This window comes from Sus scrofa, chromosome 7 (genome assembly GCF_000003025.6).
Source record: "Sus scrofa isolate TJ Tabasco breed Duroc chromosome 7, Sscrofa11.1, whole genome shotgun sequence".
NCBI classification, from domain to species: Eukaryota; Metazoa; Chordata; class Mammalia; order Artiodactyla; family Suidae; genus Sus; species Sus scrofa.
In genome coordinates this window covers 66913266-66935974 of record NC_010449.5, presented here as the reverse complement: position 1 = coordinate 66935974, position 22709 = coordinate 66913266, and the positions used below count along the sequence as shown (strand labels likewise).

Here is a 22709-nt window from a genome sequence, read left to right as displayed (position 1 = left end):
GACCCTAAGCCTCTAATATTATATTATTTTTTTAATTTACAAAATGAATTCCCATTTTTGAGATCATTTTTCCTCTAGAATGCAATTTACATTTCTTTGATTTGGGAACCTTTGATTTGGGTTACAGTTTGAATTAAGGTCCTGACATTCAAAACTCTCAAGAGCCTCCTTCATGAGACCTCAGGACCAGAGCTTCTATTCCAATCAAGACTGAGTTTTTAAATTTAATCAGATCTCAGAATCCTTAGTATTTTTCCCTTGAGAGCTCAAAAAAGAAAATCCCCAGGGATTCTACATTTTTAACATGTCTAAGGACTCTAGGAATCAGAAGTATAAAATCTCTTGGAAACTTACTTCAAAGACATGTGTTACCTTCTAGGAAAATTCATCCTGAAATTTGAAGCAACTTTTCTAGGGTCAAGTACAACCTATATACGCTCCAGTCTTTTTTTTTTTTTTTTTAATGGAGGGAACAGTGATGGCTCAGGGGAGATGTTCTAGCAATTCTGAGATTTTTTTTAGTTCTCCTTAAGTCAGTTACCTTTTTTTTTTTGTCTTTTCTAGGGCCGTACCTGAGGCATATGGAGGTTCCCAGGCTAGGGGTCTAATTGGAGCTATAGCCACTGGCCTACACCACAGCCACAGCAGCGGGGGAATCTGAGCTGAGTCTTCAACCTACACCACAGCTCACAGCAACACCAGATCCTTAACCCACTGAGCATGGCCAGGGGTTGAACCAGTGACCTCATTGTTTCTAGTCAGATTCGTTAACCACTGAGCTATGACGGGAAATCCGTAGTCAGTTATCTTTAAAGGAGGCTATCAAAACAAAGACATAAAACAAATGAAATAAAATCAGATGTAGAAACAAGGGTTAAGCATTTAAGAAAACAACTGACCTGCGTGTTAATCATCTTAAACACTGGGCCAATCCAATGATAAACTAGGAAAAGCAAGAGGCAAGTTTGGTTGACTGGCACAGATTAGATAGAAAGGAGATTAAAATGATATGTACCATTTTGGGTCACTCCTAATTTGCTTATCCAAACTGGCCAACATTTTTCTTGTTTTTTTTTTTTTTTCTCTGAATGGTCAGTTGTAATCCCAGTATTAGAGCTGAATAGAAACAAACTAAATGAATCTGATACCCCCTGTTTATCTGAGAGGAGCAAACAGTTAAAATTGGTAATAACACACTGTGGTGGTTCTTAATGTGTACCTTGTTGGGAATGAAAAGACACAAAATGCTCCCGACTAATATGTATTTCATAAAGGACACGGATCTTGGACATGAGGGAACTCTGTTACCAGCAGACGTCGGCATGTTGGCAAAGCTCTCCTCATACATGAAGCTACCTCAGGATCATACCACAAATCCTGTGTTCTTCAAGTTCAGTCTGAAAGTTGGGAACCCAAGTTTATGTCAGTAAACCTCATTTGTGTACAGGACTGCTCCCCTCCTCTTTATTACAAACATACTTTGTAGGTTTTTATTAACGGAATAGTCCTTATCATAAAGGAGGAACACGAGTGTACCTTTTGCTAAGGCAAAGGGGAGGCAAAAGTTACATCCCGAGGCACAGAACTCCAATGTTATGTCAACTCCTGACAGTCAAAAGGCAAACACCCCGCAGGACAATCACAGAAGAATGGGGCCAGATGTTATCATTAGGGGAAAAAATCATTTATGCAACTTGGCATGTGGGTCTGTTGTTGTCATCCAAATAGGTTTACCATGTGGTAGAATGTAGAAAATGCCACCATTTTATTGTGGTTGGGTTTTTACAGCTTCATTGAGCTTATTTTTCTTTTGTACTTCATTTTATTGGTTTCAGTCCTTCACAATACTGATGAGGTCAGACAAAGAAATTCCTTTTATTTAGAAATATCTTCCCAAGTTTTTTTTTTTTTAATTCATTTTTAAATAATCCTAAATGTAGGTGCTTTCTTGAAACTCGGGGGAAATTTTCTGGAAAACAGAATAGTAACTAAAAAGAGATAAATAAACCAATTTTCCTATTCAATCTGTTCTGAATATAATAAAAATTTCAATGTTTGCACATAAAGCAATATTTAAGATATAATAATTGATTTTCCAGTGGAAGTTAATTATTTTTCTAGTTGCTTCTAGTGAAACACTCAGAGTTGGGCAGGAAAGTAACTTTTTCGTATAGGTAATGCTTAACAAATAATGATTTATACAATATTTGTTAAAAAATAGCTTGATGCATGGCATTCATCTGTTGTCACCTAGCTTTAATATACCAACCCTGAGGTTATATACCAAGATTTTTGATAGTATCTAAATTTCTTTAATTTATTGGCACAAACATATTGCCTGATAGTCAAAATAGCACTCTGATACTGAAATTTTAGGAGGGGTAGAAAGAAGTGTTTCTATTTTGTGTATCCTTCTTTCTTCTGTGGAATTCTTTCTTATAGCCTCACAGTTACTACCCTGTTTATAGATGTTAACGTTCTTGGCAACCTATACTTCAAACACAAAATCAACCTTAAAAGTATGAAATATGATTTTTTTTCTTTTTTTGATTTTAAATAGATACAGAGTTAGGATGGGCTGCTGGGTCCAGAGTTGACAGAAGAGTTGTTAGAACAATTGAGAGTTGTGTGTACATTCTGTGGCCCCCATGGTTTCCGCACTTGTGCTCTCCTTCCAAGGCTGGTGCTGAAAGACAAGAAAGGGGGTGAATAGCACCTGGTACTACCAGGCTCCCAATTGCAACTGCAGTTTTACTGGGGAACCAGGATCCCTTCAGGCTACTGTTCAGCATATCCTGGGCTCATTTCCTCATCCACCAGCCTCTAGGACCTGCCCTCTCTAAGCTCCAAATGACTTCTTGCTAATTCCCTGGCTTTCCCTCACCTCCCATTCTTCTTATCTTCTCTGCCTCTATAACACTCTTAATGGCCCACTACTTTAAAAATCTTCTTCTCTCAGTTCCTAGGATTTTCCTGCTGTGTTTCTTTTGCTGGTGGCTCATCCTTCCTTTGAAGGTGCCCATAAGGCTCTATCCCATCTGCCTTTGCTCTACTGTTCCCTCTTCTGGCAGTTTCCCTTCCCCCAGCACTTTCTCCTTCTGCCTCAGTGTAGCCCAGTACCCTTCAGAATAGTACTGTTAGGCCTCCTGTGGCTGAACCTATGGCAGGGGAGTCTGTAGGGTGAAAAGAAGCCAGACAGATTTGTGGGACATACTGTCATTCAGCAGTGTGCTAGAGTGGGTTTTATGAGGCTTAGCATCAAGGTAATCAAAGGAGGAGAAAATGTCAAGAAAAATGGAGTCAAATGCTAGGGAGCAATCATGTAAAATAAGGGCAAAAGAGAATCAGACTGGGCTATCGGAAGGTCCCTGATGATCCTGCCAGAGGCTCTATGAATCATACTTCTCTCTCCTCAAGAGACTGTTGCATCGAAATGAGTGAAATTGAACCAAGGGAAGTGCTGTACACAGGATGTTCTTCTCTTCAACATTTCTGGGAATGATGAGCATGCATGCAGACCAAACGAAGAAACCTGTAATAAAAAAAATTATCTTTATTGATAATATAGAACAGTGGTATAAATGAATTCAGATATGCCCGTTAATATTTTTATAAACAAGGTCCTCAATAGAGTGATGATGATGTCCTGTTATGTTTGGTGGTGTGACAGGCTTGGAAACTCAACAAGAAAGAGAACACCTCTGCTGGTTTTTTCCAAAAAATTGGTGTGAAATTGACATAACATAAATCACTTGAAGTGAGCAATTTAGTGGCATTTAGTATATTCACAATGTTATATAACCATCACCTCTAACTCTGAAATATTTTCATCACCCCAAAAAGAAACGCCACACCCATTAAGCAATTGCTCCCCACTCTCCCCTCCCCCAAGTCCCTGGCAACCACCACTTTTCATTCTGTCTCTATGGATTTACCTAGTCTGGATAGTTTATATAAATGAGATGATACAGTATACGACTTTTCATGCCTGTCTTCTTTAACCTTCCATAATGTTTTTGAGGCTACTTGCGGTACTATCAGCTAGAAAGTCGAAAATTCACCAGCTGACAGAATTTAAACTCAGGACCTTTCCCCGGAGTTCTTCAACATTTCATGAGACCACAGGCAAACTTTCTTTCCTCAATGGCTCAGCAAATTTTTATTTAAGAACCTCCTCCCTGCCAGGCACAGGTTTTAGGTGCCAGGGTGCTAGTGGAGATGGCACAGACAAGCCCCTGCCCTCTTGTGGTTTCTACCTGGGAAGAAAACCCCTGATTCCCAATATTGAACTCTTTTTTTGTCCCTGGTTCCTGTTGAGAGCAGAAACAATTTTTGCTATTATAAAACTTACTTTAAAACGACATCTAATGGATTTTTCATTTTCCAGTATTTCAGAAACATCTGGATAGCCAAGACTAGGAAATATGTCCATGTCAGGACTCATTTTAGTGAGATTTGTGAGATGACTTGAGGTTTTACTTGTCTGTTTTGAGTTTCTGATCAACTTTGTTATTGAAATAGAGCATTCACCAGAACAGTTTCTGATCATTAGTGTGAGATAGACTTCAAAGAGTTTTCTGAGCTGAGACAAGTTACTCTAGCATTATTGTCAATCTAATAGATAGTGAGCAGGATTTGATTGCTCTAATGTGTCAGTTGTGATAGGATTTCACAGACAATGGCCCTGCCTCTAAAAAAAAAAAAAAAAAAAAAAAAAAAAAAAGGTTATTTTCAGGAAATAGAAAGTCCTTGAGCTATGGGTCTTGCTGAGGGCTAGGCAGGCGTATTTTCTCATCTGGTAGTTCCTGAGGGATAAGCCCAGTAAGGACAGCAAAGACAAAAACCACACCCAATTTACAGTGCCTTGGGAGAGTAAGGGGCCTAATGGATGTTGATTTCATTGAATTCCATGCAAGTGGTTGCACTAAAGAGTTTAGTCACCCAACCACCAGCGCTTCTTGTAAACCCTGTTAAGTTTATCTAACAGTCAGAGGCACTGTCCTCTATCTTCAGTGCAGGTGGTATATGCTGGTATCCTTGTACCCCTACTGTGTGCGGGGCTCTTCCCATAGGTCTTTACATGCATTTTATCATTTAAAGCTCCCACAATCTTTAAGGTAGACACAGAGTACTCTGATTATGCTGAATAGATTAATGGACTGAGGCATACAGATGTGAAATAACTTATCCAGGAACACATTGCAGCCTGGGAGTGGGGCAGAAATCTGGGATTCAAACCCAGATCCATTTGAATTTTTACCCTATATCCCAGATAGTTGTTAAACAGTGAACATTTTTGCTATTTATCCTATTTTGTTTTTCATCTCTATTTTTTTGTGCTAATTCTGAATCTGTTTTCTGCCCAGCAAGAGGCAGAGTACTACAAACTCTGAATTCTCATAATGTCTCAAAATGTCTTTACATTTCCAAGGGAGTAGTTGTTTTTTATGGCTGTTGATGTTATTTTAAAAAAGAAAAAATTCTACCTAAGTCTAATTTAGGAAAATACGCATCAAATGATCAGACACTTTGGTTTTTGCATCTGGAGGCGGGTACTAGGGAAAATAATTGCATCAAAAAAGTAGTGAGGGAGTTCCTGCTGTGGCACAGTGGGTTAAGGATCCAGTGTTGTTGCAGCTGTGGCATAGGTCACAGCTGTGGCTCAGATTTGCTCCCTGGCCTGTGAACTTCCATACACTCCAAGTGTGGCAAAAAATAAAAAATAAAAAATAAAAAAGCAGAGGGACTCTGTGAAGGATGGAGTTTCCCCTCATTTAAATTGAACCCCTCACTCCAATCTATATATTATTTTCTCCTTCTGGTCCATTGTCCCTTCGAACTTCTCTGTGTTCTGCTCTTTGCCCTAGGGTAAATATGTTTACCTTTAATTATGGTTAATGTTGTTTATATTTTTGTTATTTTTATTTATTTGTATGTTTTTGTTGTATTCTCCTTTTTTACAAATAAATCTCTTCTCCCAGGGCTTTGCAAGTGGTGTTGCTCAATAAACACCTGTATCTAGAGTGAACAGGGGAACATATATTGCAAGCCCTCCTAATGGTTTTGGCCATTCTCAGGACCAGATGTTGACTGGAACATTCAGTTCATCCTAGTCTTTTTGAGATACTTCAGTTTTTCAAAAGTTGCAACTTTTTAAGGGAAATTAAAGGAATCCAGAGGTAGCTATATCCATCTCTTTGGGGTTGCTGTTTTATTGAATGCCATGTTCCTTCATCTCTCTTTAGCTGGTGATGTGTTTCTCATCTCTCATAAAAACTACAATTTGGAGTTCTCATTGTGGCACAACGGAAATGAATCTGACTAGGAACCATGATGTTGCAGGTTCGATCTCTGGCCTTACTCAGTGGGTTAAGGATCCAGAGTTGCTGTGAGCTGTGGTGTAGGTCGTGGACACGTCTCAGATCTGGCATTGCTGTGGCTATGGTGTAGGCCAGCAGCAACAGCTCCGATTAGACCCCTAGCCTGGGAACCTCCATATGCTGCGGGTGCAGCCCTCAAAAGACAAAAAGCAAATAATAATAATAATTATAATAATTAATTAATTAAAAATTTTTAAAAATGAAAATAAAAAAATTAAAATTACCTAAAATTTTAAGAAAGTCCTAGAAATCCTAGGAGACTTAACTCGATTAAAGGCATACAAGTATAGAAGGAGGTTAATTCAAATATAAATTATTCACTGCAATTAGAATCTTGGTTCTCTCATCATCATCATCATCATTTCTTCAGCTGCTATTAGTTGCTTTCTCTGTACATATTGTGCTAATATAAATAACCCACCTCCAAGAATAAAAAATAAAGTAACACCAATTAATTCCACTTGTTTCTTGAGCAGATTTATAAACATGTATGTGTGTGTTTGTGTGTGTGTGTGTGTGATTATTTATATATAGCCATTGGTTTAGGCCAGAATTCTCTACCAGTGAAGTAAGTTTGTAAATGAAAGGCCCTTGAGCAAATGGATTTAATTCAGAATTATCTCTGGAAGGGCTGGCTCTATTTGTAGTTCCTGTACTACTCACCATCTTTTTGGTTTCAGTCAAAGCTTCTCAGATTGTTTTTCTAAAGCCATGTTTGATTTATCACTTTATCAAAGACAGGAATATTTGCTACTTTTTAAAAAAGTACCAGACAATTCTTCTAGAAAAACAAAAACAAAACAAATGCTTGATTAGCATGAAGATTTTTGGCTACACCGGGCTATCATCAAAGAGCATTCAACCAAATAATTTTCTTACCAGTTACATCACTATGTGTCTTTTTTTCCAAAGATAGCTTTTTAGTTATATGTATATAGATTATAGATATTTATTCTAATGACCTTCCTTTTGGTAATTTTTCCTACTTTTTTGCCCTCAGGGTATGTTTTACGGTTGAGGTTAAATCTTGAAGAAATGGAGATTTTAGTAAAAATATTGACAGAATTTAACAACAGAATTCACAACAGAAAAGAGTGTATGAGGGCATAGTGAGTAGCACTTCTTTGATATGTAAAATTTAAAGTCTGAAGTGAATGATTTTCTAATGGATCTTGTCACATATTCCCTAGAGTTGACATATTCCCTAGAGTTGAAATTACAATAAATTTAAGAGATTTATAGAAAGAAAGAATTAAGGGAAAAGGACAGTATTACATACAAAAGTTTAATCTTTTCCTAAGGAAATTTTCCACTCCAGCTACTTTAGTGAGCAAAGGATTTGTTCTTTTAGATGCTGCTGCAAGTTTTATACTTACTTAGGCTCGCATTTGTAAAGCCATAAAGGCAGCATTTGGTCAGAAAAAACTGTGTCATGAAAGACAAGTCCAAGTTACAGGCGTCCATCCAAATGGCACAGTTCCTGCCTCTAGTGTGAGCCCCTGGGTTTGGGACTCTCACAGAAAATCTGTGCTCCTAAATGTTAAAGTCCACCAGAGAGTTGCAAAAAGAGCTTCTTTGAAAGACAAGTTCAGTTATTTATTAGCATCCTCAGAGTATGGTGTCAGCTGAGATAGTATTTGAAATTAATATACTATTTGATTAGAGTGATTGTTTCTACAGCCGAAGGGTTTTTTAAATTTTTTTTATTTTTTGGTGGGGTTTTTGTTTTATTTATTTATTTATTTATTTATTTAGGCTTTTTAGGGCTGCACCTACAGCATATGGAAGTTCCCAGACTAGGGGTCAAATCGATCGGAGCTGTAGCTGCTGGCCTACACCACAGCCACCTTAACCCACTGAGAAAGGCTAGGGATCGAACCTGTGTCCTCATGGATACTAATCAGATTCATTACCCCTCAGCCACAAGGGGAACTCCTACAGCTGAAGATTTTAACATTCATTAGCCATACTAACTGGTCATTAGTACTTCCTTTATCAGCAAGCAAAGAATAAACAGAAATTCTAATAGAAATTCATCACAGTGAATATACTCCATACCTAAGCAAGTGTGATGACTGCCTATGTACTGGATTAACTGCTATAACATTGGCAGGGAGGATTTCTGTTATAAAATTTGAAACTATCCCTTAATTAATGTTTACTTTGTAACTGGACTCGTTTAAACTTAAGTAGGCTATATAGATAATCTCTTACATATCCAGTCTAATAAAGTGCTAATGAGTATTTTATACTTAATGTGTTTGTGTGGTATCCTCCAGCTATTAGTTTCAGAAAGGATAGAGGGTTTCTTAGGTAAGTTCTGCTAATGTGCTGCTGCTGCTGAAGCTTTTTCCCACTACCGAGGAACAAAAGCATCATGGCCTGTTTTTCAACCAGGCTGTTAAAATAATTCTGAATTGCAGTGCAAGTATGCTGACATTTTAATACTGATGGGCACCTCTCTCTGCCCACCATGTCAGGAATCCCTCGTCATTTTAAGAGCAGGTTGAAAGGAATGGTGAGAAGGAGAGAATGAGGTAGGCACGGAGAACCCCTTCTGCATTAACTCAAGGCCACTCTAGAGCAATTACACACACAGTAAGAATTATAGCTACTTTATACCCACTGCCTTCTCAGACCTTTGCAAGCATTAGCTCATTTAGTACTCAGAATTATTTCCAAAGATAGATGAAGCTCACCTCCTTGAAAAAGTGATGAGGAGACTGCAGCTCAGAAAAGTTAAGCAACTTGCCCAAGGCCATACAGCAGGCTAGTGCCAAAGTCAGCACTTGAGCCACTCTACATACTTCTAGAGCCATGTTCCTCAGCCTGGCTACCTTGCATAAGCATACACTGGACTGCAAAGTTGTGTTTCTGTTTGTCAGGGCCTGCCGTACCTATATCCCCTCTCTTGGCTCCAGCATGAATCCAGACAGCGGGACAGCAAGTGAGGGTAGTGGCGGAATATAGACAGAGTCCAGGAGCCCATTCAGCTTCTGTGTCCCAGAACGTGTCAAGCTCCACCAAGCAGGGTTAGAACCAAGACATCCAAGGAAAGGTTAATGCCCAAACTATGCAGGCAGAGAGCAGCATTGGAGAATCTGAGCTGCTTCATCCTTGGAGTAGGAAAGAGGGGCAGGGCCGACAATAGCGAGAAAAGTTAACAAGGGTCAAAGTGGAAAGTCTGTCACAGAGAGAGTGTGGGGAAGAGAGGGGCTGAGAGACTTGTGATTAAGAGGCGCCCTGCAGCACAGGGGCCCTCGATTCAAGGTCCAGGAAAAGGTAGGTCAGGAAACCCATCAAATGTTGCTCTTCTCGGGTCTGTTTGGGAACAGGGCCAAATTCTAAATCAAGAGGAAGAACCCTAAAAGGCAGGGCAGAGGAAAAGACAGACAAGCAAGAGCCTCTTGCCCGTGACTAGCTCTGCAGATAGCTACAACTCCATTTTCCTAGGCTGCTTCAAGTGGAGAACCCGGGAATAGAAGCAAAATGGGGTTTACCATAGGTGGCTACAGGTAATACTCCATTATGAACTCCAGAACTAAAACAGTAGCAGAGTCAATGTACCTGAAGAGGTATCATAGGCTATACTTTTTTTACCTTTATTTACCTGACAGTGTTATCTTAACCCAATCCAAGGTTACACATGTAGAAGAATCAATAGGAAATGGTTAATTCCATAAATTACAATTTGACTGTAATAATCTTACATTTTAATCTGTGTTATTGCCCTCAGTGACAAATTACTTTTGATAGAAAAGCCTGTTTGAATAGTTTTGGATGTTATTCCAGAGAGGACTAGAGCCAATAATTATGCTATCTTTCAAATTCATGCTTGGGGCAAATTTCTTTCCTGACTCTTCCAAGAGATTTTGAATGGATAAAATTGTCATGTCTGTGTTCCCTAATTCTTTTTTCTTTTTTCCCCCTTCTGCTACACAGGAGACCTTGAATGTGATTGATCCTGGCTATATGGACCTAAATGGGACAAGTGAGGATGCCCTGGAATGGGATGAAACTGACATAAGTAACAAGTTAATTAGTTTGAATGAGGAATCAAATGACCTCGATCAAGAGTCCCAACCTGTCATGCCTTCCTTAAAGCTTGAAGAGACAGGCAGTGAGGACCCCAGTTATGAAGGAGAGGCTGGTGACCACGGAGCAGCTCAATATGCATCAAGCATCACTGCCCCATCAAGTCCACACATTTACCAAGTCTATAGCCTCCACAATGTTGAACTCTATGAAGACAACCACATCCCATTCCTGAAAAACAGTCCAAAGTTCACTGGCATGACACAGCCCAGTGTCTTAACCAAGAGTCTCAGCAAAGACTCTTCATTTTCATCTACCAAATCTTTGCCAGATCTTCTAGGGGGTTCCAATTTGGTGAAGCCCTGCCCATGCCACGGAGGAGACATGAGCCAAAATTCTGGCAGTGAGAGTGGAATTGTCAGTGAAGGAGACACTGAAACCACTACCAACTCTGAAATGTGCTTGCTCAATGTGGTGGATGGGTCCCCAAGTAACCCTGAAACCGAACATCTGGACCCACAAATGGGAGATGCAGTTAACATGTTAAAGCAGAAATTTAAAGAGGAGGGGGATCAAATTAAGCTTCCAAATAGCTCTCAGTTATCCATTTCACCAGTGAGTTGTGTAAATGGAAAAGTTGAAGATTTAAACAGTGTTACCAAACATACCCCTGATTGTTTGGGAGACGAATTACAAGGAAAACATGATGTGTTTACATTTTATGATTATTCATACCTCCAAGGTTCAAAACTCAGATTACCAATGATAATGAAACAGTCACAAAATGAAAAGGCACACGTGGAGGATCCCCTGCTTCATGGTTTTTATTTTGATAAGAAGTCCTGCAAATCTAAACATCAGGCTACAGAGTTACAACCAGATGCACCTCCACATGAAAGGATTTTGGCAAGTGCAGCCCATGAAATGGATCGCAATTCATATAAAAGTGGTGAGGTAGAGAAGACATTGACTGGCATGCAGAATGCCAGACAGCTGTCCCTTTTATCTCATAGCTCATCTATTGAGTCTCTTTCTCCAGGGGGTGATTTATTTGCATTGGGCATCTTTAAAAATGGCACTGACAGCCTCCAGCGAAGTACTTCTTTAGAAAGTTGGTTGACCTCTTATAAAAGCAATGAAGATCTTTTTAGCTGTCACAGCTCTGGGGACATAAGTGTGAGCAGTGGCTCAGTTGGTGAACTGAGTAAAAGAACATTAGATCTCCTGAATCGTTTGGAGAATATCCAGAGCCCTTCAGAGCAAAAGATAAAGCGAAGTGTTTCCGATATCACCCTTCAAAGCAGTTCCCAAAAGATGTCCTTTACTGGCCAGCTGTCATTGGACATAGCATCTTCTATCAATGAAGACTCGCCAGCATCTCTTACAGAACTTAGCAGCAGTGACGAGCTCTCTCTTTGCTCAGAGGATATTGTGTTACACAAGAACAAGATCCCGGAATCGAATGCATCATTCAGGAAGCGCCTGACTCGGTCGGTGGCTGATGAAAGTGATGTCAATGTCAGCATGATTGTTAATGTCTCTTGCACCTCTGCTTGCACTGATGATGAAGATGACAGTGACCTCCTCTCCAGTTCTACCCTCACCTTGACAGAAGAGGAGCTCTGCATCAAAGATGAGGATGATGACTCCAGTATCGCCACAGATGATGAAATTTATGAAGAATGCAACTTGATATCAGGGCTGGACTATATCAAGAATGAGCTGCAGACCTGGATTAGACCAAAGTTCTCCTTGACAAGAGATAAGAGAAGGTGCAGTGTCAGCGATGAAATAAGGGGCAGTAAAGATGTAAGTAGTAGTGAGATGACTGATTCCTCAGATACCCTGAACATTGAGGCCCTTCTGAATGGCTCCATAAAACATCTCTCTGAAAATAATGGAAATGGGAAGAATTTACTCCACACCCGCGAGTTAGGGACAAAGGGTGAAAATAAGAAAAATATTTTCAAAGTTAATAAAGATCCATATGTGGCAGACATGGAAAATGGAAATATTGAAAGTACTTCAGAAAGGCAGGACAAAATGAATGAGATTCCAAAGGAATCAGAAAATCTTGGTTCAACTGGGAAGAGGATTCCGGAGAGTGAGCATTGTAAGTGCAAAGCATTTATGGACAGCTCAGATGATTCAAATATTGCCATAAAGGACTCTCTTCCCCAAACTATTAGACACCTTCCAAAGAAATGTCAAAAGTACCACCATTTTGAAAATCAAAGTACTGCTTCTCCTCCCACCGAGAAGTCTTATCCAGAACTGCCTTCGAAAACCAGTGCTATCAACAGACAGGACGCTGATGTACTGAAATCTTCATCCACTGATGCACCAAATGTGGCTGAAAAATCTGCTGATTGCTGCCTAGCAGTTGAACAGAATGAAACAGAGGGAAATGTTTCCACTGGTGACCACTTTTCCTGTTGTGACTGTGAGCCAGATGTTTTCCATCAAAAAGATGCTGAGGATGGTTCCGTACACGACTTTGTTAAGGAAATCATCGACATGGCTTCAACGGCCCTCAAATGTAAATCTCAACCTGAAAATGAGGTGGCGGCTCCCACTTCATTAACTCAAATCAAGGAGAAGGTATTAGAACATTCTCATCGGCCCATCCAGCTGAGAAAAGGAGACTTTTATTCCTACTTATCTCTCTCATCTCATGACAGTGATTGCGGCGAGGTCACTAGTTACGTAGAAGAGAAGAGCAACACTCCATTGCCACCGGACATGACCGACTCTGGCTCAGAAGACAAGGAAGACACTGAATGCTTCTTCGAGGCCTGTGTTGAGGACAATCCTGATGAAGACAAACCCTGTTTCTCCAGCGCTCCTCCAAATGAAACCGCAGTTCCTGGTGAAGCTCCAGGGCCACTACAAGCAGCAGCAGGCTCTTCCGAGTTCAGTAATACACCTCTCCTAGCTGATCATGCAGACATAGTGGCTCTTTCAAGTCCTCCCCTTCCACAAGGAGGTGGGGTTGGACAGGAAGTGGATGGTGCCCCCCAAGCTTCTAATGTCTGTGGAAAAAGCTCAGAGTTAACTACTCCTTCAAGGATAGGCAGTGAAAAGGAGAGTTCAGAAAATCCAGGTGAGTCTGGAATGCCAGAAGAACATAATGCTTCTTCAACCAGATCTGGAGTTCCAGAACTCTCCTCGAAGGCACAGCAGCCAAAAGATAAGGCTGCAGTGCATCCTGACCCCCAAACTCTAACCTGTGAAGAAAATCTTCTAGACCTTCATGAAGAACGACATAGAAATATGCATAGGTAGAGTGTAACCCTCTCCAAGCATGAAACTCATCTCATTGAAAGGTATGTAGAATCATCATGTGCTAATATATGTACTTAATATATATTTCATATATACATACTTCATACATGAGTTTTAATCAACAAAGCTATGTTAGGAGAAAAGATTAGTCAGGATGGCTGGTCATGACAGGTATTTAGACATTAAGATGGAAGAAATACCCCCAACAATGTAAGGAACTAAAGCGAAAGGGGGGATAAAACAGTCAAAAATGACATTTTTAGGAACATTATCTTTATTATATCCTTATGACAAGAAGAATACAAAATTTGAGGAAATAGTCAGATAATATAGGGGCTCAAATTTTTCCATTGAGGGAGGAAAAAGTTCTCCAAATTGCAATACCCTATACCCTCTGATCAAAATGCAGGCACAGTGATAGTGTTAGCCACTTCAGCTTTCTGTGTGCAGAGCTGCCCGCTCCCTTCAGCGCCTGGAGATGAGCAATGATTAGGTTAAAGGCTGCATTTCCTGATCCGGGCCTTCCTTTTAGGCTTCTGTCTAATGTAACTCTCATCACATTTGCTTCCCTGATGGAAGGCTGTGCTGTCACAGCTCCTCATGATGACCAAGTCTGAGGATTCAAACAAGAGGGGAAAGTTGATGTTTAAGAAGAGGCTTTTATTCATCCACTCAGAGACTGAGAACAGGCCCAGAAAGCAAATGCAGAGAGAATACATGACAAGTTAATGGCGTTTTGATAAAAACAGAATTTTGAATTTTACCCAAAGGTGACAGGCTGATTTCCATCCTTTTTTTTTTTTTTTTTTTTTTTTTTTTTTTTAAAGAACATCATTCTACTCTTCATGTTCAATAAGACAGCTATTGATTGATAATTCGGATATGATGATATGGTTCTAAAAGTGACACAAAAATTCTGTTATTTCCCATTTCTAAGCCCCAGTGATGAATATACTTTCTCAATCAAGTTTAAAGAAGAAAATTTGAGTTTTTGAATGTGAGAGTTGTATTTCACCAAAGTATGAGGTACTGAATGCCATCTCCAACCCCCACTCCAGAAGCTTAATGCAGTAACCTAAACTCGTGCTATAGGAAATGAATTACAGAAGCAATCTACCCTAATTTGTTAACTTATTCAAATAACAGTTATTATACTTAACTATGCTAAAGATTATCTTTTTTGTGGCAGATTGTTTATTTTTTGATGAGCCTAATTACTGATTTTCTAAAAGTAATTTACATTTATTACAAATACATCTTTTAAAATGTGACAGATAAATGTTGTTCCCATAATGTATTATAAAAAAGTTACTATTTAAAAACACATTATTTAATTTGAAAGATGAATGGCAAACATCATTATTTTTTTTCCTGCAACACCTGTGCCCTAAGCTCATTAAAATGTGTGATTCTGTGTAGAGCTGCTAGAAATGGGGAGTGAGGGGGGAATCTATACCATATATATACCCTAAAAATAAACTCAGTATGCAAAATTGGAGAAAAGCATCCTACTTACTAATATAGCTCAACTAATTTTCTGTGTTTCAGACTCTATTTACAATTGACTGCAAGGGAGAACAAAAGTAGGAGAGAGAGAAATGTATTTGCTGTGGAACATGTCCACCCTATAATCACATCTTCCATCAGTGTGCAGTAAAACTGACCATTAAGGGAGAGTAACTGCAATTCCATAAGCTGCTTCAAAACAAGTTCTATTAGAACCAATTGTACTGCGGGCTCTGCCAACCTCTGCAGAAGGGCTGGAAAAGCCTGGCTGATTTTTGTTTTCTGAAAGGGGATCAGGGATTGAAAGCAAGACCACTCTGCGCCTGACATCATGTGACTGTGACCTCAAGTCACCAGTCATGCTGAGATCCTGTCTCTCAGGGAGCTCTGGCCCTGGAGAAGAAGCCTCTGGGGTGCATGCCTCCATTTTTGATGCTCTGAGGATTTCTTCTCTTCCTTACATAGATACACAACTGAAATGAAGTGTAATGGTGCACGGCTCCATCTTTAGACTCTGGGAAGGGAATATGCTGAGGGATCTCTGCGATCCTCACATGGTACAGGCAGGGACAGCATAAAACCATCAGCCAGCCCGCCTGCCAGTTAGCAATATTTTGTGGAGCCCCTGCGGTTCAATGCCTGGCCCTATCAGGACATGGGAGAAGCAGCTAGATTTTACTTCTGCAGAACTCACGTCGCCCCCAAGTGACTTGTTATCAGCCTAAGGCCCTCTAAGTAGCCACATTTACTGGGTCTGTTCAGTTATTCCAGTATCATGTAGACAAAACATCTAGATGCCTAAACTTTTCACCAAGTCATTAGCATTGGCTCCCTGGGTATCAAATATTGACATATTGTTAAAAAATGACCAACGAGGACACATCTTCTGTGTTAAATGTCAGGAATACATAGTAAAATTATTTGGTAAATCTGAGATTTTTGTGTCCATAAAAGCTTAATTGTCATTGTTCTTTCCATAAGAGTAACAAAAGCAAAAACAAAAAATTCTACTTTCTAAAGCCATCTGAAAACCATCAATTGAGGTGTTCTTTTTATCAGGAAAATAGAATTCTCCAAATTCACTTTGCTTTTTTTTTTCCCCAGAAATAATTTCTCAGGTGGCAAAATTATTATAATGTCTTCTAGAAGAGCTAAAACTTAGACGAGCAGATATGGTCTACAACAATAATAATTTTTTTTTCAAAATTTTTTTCATTGTGTTCTAATTAAAAACCCACTGAAACTGGAAAGTCTGAACATGGTCTAACACAGTATGCATTTGCACTGATTTCTAGGTACACTGCTGTGCTTTTCACTAATTTCATTTATGTGTCATGTTGCTACAAAAATAGAGAGGTCAGTTACAGCAAATCACATCAAAGGAAAGGTAACTGGATAGATCCAGAGATTTCTCCCTAATTTGGAGGAAGCATATAATGCATGTCTGAAGAGCCTCCTAGGACCTGCCTAAGAGATGTATTTTGCACTAATCTTTTTGCTGTATTCTGACAGTTATTTCTTCATAATCCTCATCATAAGCCTCTGATCTTTGGTGAATAATTTAACCCTAAACTTCAGACTGGATAAATCCTGGGGTATAAAAATTTAAGTCAACATAGGCAGCCAGTGTATACCTCTTTTTCCTTTTGGTTTGCCCTGGTTTTCAGTTTTGTTTTTGTGGTGGGGGTGGGCAGGGGTGCTGTATTTACTTTGGATGTATGTACTTCCATCAGAACCTTTTATTTCTATTGCCTTTACTACCTTATGGGTCTACAAATAGCTGGTGGCCCACAGATTTTAGATTTGAGGCCATTACTTGTGTTTGTACATGCCCAAGTATATACCCACGTATAGTAAAAAGTGCTGCTGCTCAGCTTTTACAAACTGAGAAAGCTGTAAAAGCAAACAGATCTCACATACACAACATAAATTCTTATTCTATTAGTTGGATTAATGTTAAATGTTTAATATGACCCAAAGCTGACCAAGTAGTTTTAAGAAACTACCTTGGTGATAGTGTATTAATTTTTCACTAAACAATATAGGAGTAATTTTATATTTACCTTTAAAAGTCACTTTAATAAATCAAGTTTCTGGTGAATGTGAGGTTTTTAAATCATCTAGCACTTCTGAATAACCAGCCCCGCTATGCTAAATAACCAAGATTTCATCAGATATCACCCATCACACACACCCACCCACACCCACACTCACACCCACACCCCTTACAGCTGGGCCAGGTTGAAAGAATTGGTTATTCAGAGGAATTTAAATACCAACACTAGTAAGACCAGATTTGCCTCACTCACCTAAGGATTCCCTGCTTAGTGGCCAGATTTCAAATGAGTCATGTCCTCAGCATTTGAACAATGCACCATGCTCTCTTGAGTTTATACATGATTTTACTGTACCAAATTTCATCCTATCTGTTCCTGCCTGTCTTCCTCTGTTCTTGATAACTTGCCTTCTCTCCCCAACATCCTCTGCCTCCAGCCAAACCACATTTGCTAAAGTTTTTCTGGCTCTTAAACAGGTTACAAGATTATACAGAAAGAGCAAGAAGGAAAGAAGTAGAATATTTAGTTCTGGAAGGAGAATAAAACAACCTGACATCAGACCTCAGAACTTAGTTCAAACCCAGGAAAGCATAGCCTGTTATATTTGAGAACTGATCAGAGGACCTAACATAACTGCATCCTGCATTGCCTACACCTGGAATTTAATTGTTGCTAATAATCAACGGGTTGCGTTTAGCTACTTAGAAATATGAAGAATTGGAGTTCCCGTCGTGGCTCAGTGGTAACTCACCTTACTAGTATCCATGAGCATGTGGGTTCCATCCCTGGCCTTGCTCAGTGGGTTAAGGATCCAGCGTTGGCATGAGGTGTAGGTCACGGATGTGACTCAGATCCCACATTGCTTTGGCTGTGGCATAGCTGGCAGCTGTGGCTCCCATTTGACCCCTAGCCTGGGAACCTCCATATGCACCATGTGCAGCCCTATAAAGCAAAAAAAGAAAAAAAAACCAAAAACAAAACAAAACAAAAAATGCAGAACCAATTGAGTTTGTAACAAATTTATATCTGAGCCATCAGATGCACAGAAATAATTGAATCATTTTCATTTGCACGATGCTGTCTATACTTTAAATGGAATGCATTCAGATTTGAGCTAAAATTCCCAGTTGTACCCTTTCATAGGGACTATTAGCATGTTATTAATGTTTCACCATAATGGAATTGTTCAATCCCACTGTCACACGTGCAGTCGTTGAAGGGAAGGTTAAACCTGAGAGTCCAGCCTCCCAGTTTGTGAGTCACTGTTGATACTTTGCTGCATTTGGCAGCCTCACATTTTCATGTTGATTTGAGGCTATTTTAGTGTTCAAAACTGAATTCACAAGCAAAAGAGTAGATGAGATCCAGAGGTCAGACTTTATGGTTTTCTTCTTCTCTTTAAAACCAGGAGTTCCCACTGTGGCTTAGCAGTAATGAACCCAGCTAGTATACATGAGGATGTGGGTTCGATCCCTGGCCTTGCTCAGTGGGTCCGAGATCTGCCTTTGCCATGAGCTGTGGTGTTGGTTACAGGTACAGCTCAGATCCTGAGTTGCTGTGGTTGTAGTGTAGGCCGGCAAGCTGCAGCTGCAATTTGACCCCTAGCCTGGGAACTTCCATATGCCATGGGAGTGGCCCTAAAAAGCAAAATAAATAAATAAATAAAACCATGTCTTTTTAAAAATAAAACCAATAGATTTTCCACGTTGATTCTGAAACATTTGGGCTAGTAAAATTACCGTGTTTTAGAACGTGAGGAGGTAGTTCCTAAAAAAGCCAGCCTTCATTGGTTACTTAAAGGGGCTCTGTTTTGCAAATGAAGCAGACATTTCTGAAACCTCTTTTTGTCATTTTTTTTCTTTATTGTAGATAAGCCTGGCTGCAACTCAGGGGTGGCCTCATGCTCCCACCCTGGGCTGGTCTTCGGTTCCATCACGTCACTGCCGTTTGTTACACTGACCTCTCCCACAACGAGTCTTTCTTCTAAATGCGGTTGTCCACATGAGCCTTGTGATCTGGATGTGTGCACTGGTTCTCTTTAGGTGATTGTCTTTGAAGTTCAGCAAAGCTGCTTGTTCTCCCATGAATTCCTGTCCCAAGCTACCTCTACCGACCCCACCTCTCCAGCAAGACTTTTTAGTTTGCCTTCTCCCCTCCCCCTCTACTCTTTAAAATTCTGCAGTTCACCAAATTGATGGTCCATTAAATTCACCTGTCTGGAATGACCCCCTGCTGGTACTTGACCAATTTCGTGTATCAATCTGGATTTTTTTTTTTATGGTATGATGCCTATGTTTATGGAAAGAGGTATATCTAAAAGGCCAATATTTGATTTTACTGCAGCATAGAGAAGAAACACTGGTCCTTCTTTCAAAATTAAGCAACTTTTAAAAGCGCCACTTTATTTCATTTTAAAGATAATAATCTATGCAGCACTTCAGGAAACAACTATATAGTGTTGTATATTATAAACTGGTGACATTCTACTATTAAATTATGTACAACATTTTTTGTTTTTTATGCTTCTTGAGGTGGTAATGAGAAAAAAGTTTTTTAAAAAAGTGTGCCTTGCTGTATTTCTTATACCATTTATTAAAAAGCTGCTTTCATGGTAAAATTATGTTGGTTTGAAAGGAGGAAATAGCAAGGTTAAGAGGTGTGAATAATCTCTGTATATATGTATAACCAAGTACAAACATTGATGTATAATGACAGTATAAAATGCTTTCATGTTTGTGATGTCTAGTGATGTGGAAAATATAAGCCTTAAATCCATTAGATTGCATGGTAATTAAAATTGGCATAATAAACATAGTTTATTGGGGGAAAAGGAAAATTAGTGATCTCTTCTACCTGTGTTCTTTACCAAATTATTGCATCTTGTTCTGAAAAAATTGTAACATGTAGCAGCTTCCAAAATATCCATATTACATAAGGGATTTAAAATTACTTAAACTACACATAAAGCTTTCACAATTTTGAAAAATCTTTCTGATCACAATAAAGATCTTGGAACACAAATGATTAAATGACAGTTCCCCTAAAACAATAAAAATTTATCTTTTTTATTTCTACTTATCATTTATGACTTAGTGTTACATTTCAGGGTATCTAGAATATCTTATATTTATTTTATGTAATTCCTTTGAATGAAATTGACAAAAAGATGGTAGAAAGGATAAAAAAAAGTCAATTATTTTTTGATTTAGACCTTATATTCCAGGTGTATTTATTTTGTGTAAGAGAAATTAGCTAAGAAACAGTTCATTTGGTCTTTACTGCTCTTGTTAAATGTAGTTTTGAATTTATATCCTAATGCCTACTAGAGTGCCTGACACATAGTAGGTACTCAATACAAATTTGCTGAATTGAAGTATTGAATTAGGTAATATATATGACATCTATCTTTTTATTTTGAGAAAGCTACACTAAAACAAATACACAGAAAAAAGATGTAAAGCAATATAAAACCACATGTATAATCAATATATGTCAAATTTCAAAAAGAAATAATGTGGATTCATATAATAATGACAATCATTCATTCAACTGACAATTTATTAATATCTTTTCTCTGCAAGGCACTATTCTAGATGTAGGGGATGCGGTGATAAACAAAAGCCCTGCCCTCAGGAGGCTTACCTACGTTATGGAGGAACTCAGTGAGCATTGAGTTGTCCTGCAGGTGAGGAAGAGAGCAAAGGGGTGAAAGAGGCAGAGAGACAGAAGGAGCAAGGAGGGACAAGGAGGAAGAAAAGGGTTAGAAGAGAGCAGGACGTTAGACAGTAGAAAATAGTGAAGATTCACTGCAGGGATAATAGGAGAATAGGTAAATTGAGAGACTTAATGAAGGGTCTTTTTAAAAGTTCAGCTGGAGTTTTTGAATGTAATATGCTAGGTAGTCAGGAAGTTTGGTAGAGTCTTTGTTTCCGCACCTGATCTTAGTATTAGACCTCTATTACCACACCAAGGACATTTAAAAAATACTGGTCTCTAATTCTTCTACTTAACGATTCTTAATGTTGTTGGGACCTTCTAATCCTTTCCATACATATTTCTGAATTGATGAATCTGTGCTCCCTTCAGCAGCACACATACTAACTTGATGAATCCTTCTAGGCTTTTTTAGTGGGTAGTAATTTGTTCAAAGGGAATTTTAGGCAGACATCTAGCTGCAGTACTCAGAATGGTTATGGGGGGAAAAGATTAGAGATAAATTAGAGGCAGCTGTAGCAAATACGCAGGGCTTGAGATGAGAGGATACCGGAGCATGCAGAGATGGCAGCCGGGCTGTAGAGAAAGACCAAATCCTAGAGTCTTCGAAATCTAAGAGCATCTCCATAGAGGTATGGGATTATTTTATAACCTGAGACAACCTAAATTTTCCTCAGGTAGTAACTGATAATGCCATGTCTAAGTCTTTTGGTAAATCATTCAGAGATCAAACTGACCAAGATGTTCTGTTTACCTGTTATATGCTCATTGAAGACTCTTGAGGTATGGAAGATATGTGTTTATTAATTATCCACTTAGTATTGACACCGAATTTGTAGGATGACTTTCGGGTTTATTGAACGATGCCTTTTCAGGTTGGAAGGGATAGGATAGCCTTAATCTCTTGCTCTGCGTGGGCTCTACCCACCCCTCAACCCCCCATCACCACTGAAAATGGTCTCACTAACTCTGCCTACACATGTTCAGTGACAGTGGCTCGTTATCTGTCAAGGCAAACTGATACTGTTGGATGTGTCTCTTTGTTAGAAAGTTATTTTTTAAGTTGCTAAAATCTGCAGAGTTCCACTGTACCCCTCCCTGCCTTTGATGTTGCTCACCGGTCCTGGTTCCGTCCTGATGAGCAGCTCAGAGTAGCTCCACTCCTTTCTTATGGCAATCCTGAAGATACCTGAGACCTGTTACTCACTCTCCCCCAGCTGCTGTGATTTCTGTTTCATTTCTTCCGCCTCCCTTCACATGCCATGATTTTCAGATCCATTTCAACCTGACTGAATGTTACCAGACAGAATCCTTAAAATTGAGGAACTGTGATCACCATACATGTAGAAAAATATCTGAACATTTAAGTGGTAAGTTTTCTCTAAAAATATATTCAAGATATATGTTTATTCTATTATTGTATATTTCAATAAATAAATAAGTAAATAAATAAGAATCCATTATTTCCTTGAGTGACCCAATGTAGTGCCAGAGTCATCCTGAATTTTTTCTTTACATCAACTCTAAACCTAACCTGTTTCCATATAAAGCAGTGTGCCTCCCCCTCCATTTATTCATTCAGTCATTCAACAAACATTCATCCAATGGCTCCTTGTGTGAGGCATAGTATTTGGTGTTAGAGACACAAAGGCAATTAAAATGTCGCCTCTGCCTACTAAGGGTTTACAGTTTTTCTTGTGAAAGTGCCTTACATTACTTGATAGAGTAATTT

The 22709-nt window shown here is 39.1% G+C and overlaps 1 protein-coding gene across 16 annotated transcripts in view; it reads left to right on the top strand.

Moving 5' to 3' along the window:
• Positions 1 to 22434, top strand: part of AKAP6 (A-kinase anchoring protein 6) — a 548607-nt gene extending 526173 nt beyond the window's left edge. For 8 of the 16 annotated variants that reach the window (XM_021099873.1, XM_021099863.1, XM_021099871.1 and 5 more), the window contains 2 exons: positions 10323 to 13741; positions 19133 to 21463. In XM_021099873.1, coding sequence (XP_020955532.1) covers positions 10323 to 13700 — 3378 coding nt within the window. In that variant the 3' untranslated portion in view covers positions 13701 to 13741; positions 19133 to 21463. Of the gene's footprint in view, positions 1 to 10322; positions 13742 to 19132 lie in introns of all 16 variants that reach the window. The other 8 variants (XM_021099874.1, XM_021099867.1, XM_021099868.1 and 5 more) reach the window with 2 other exon arrangements.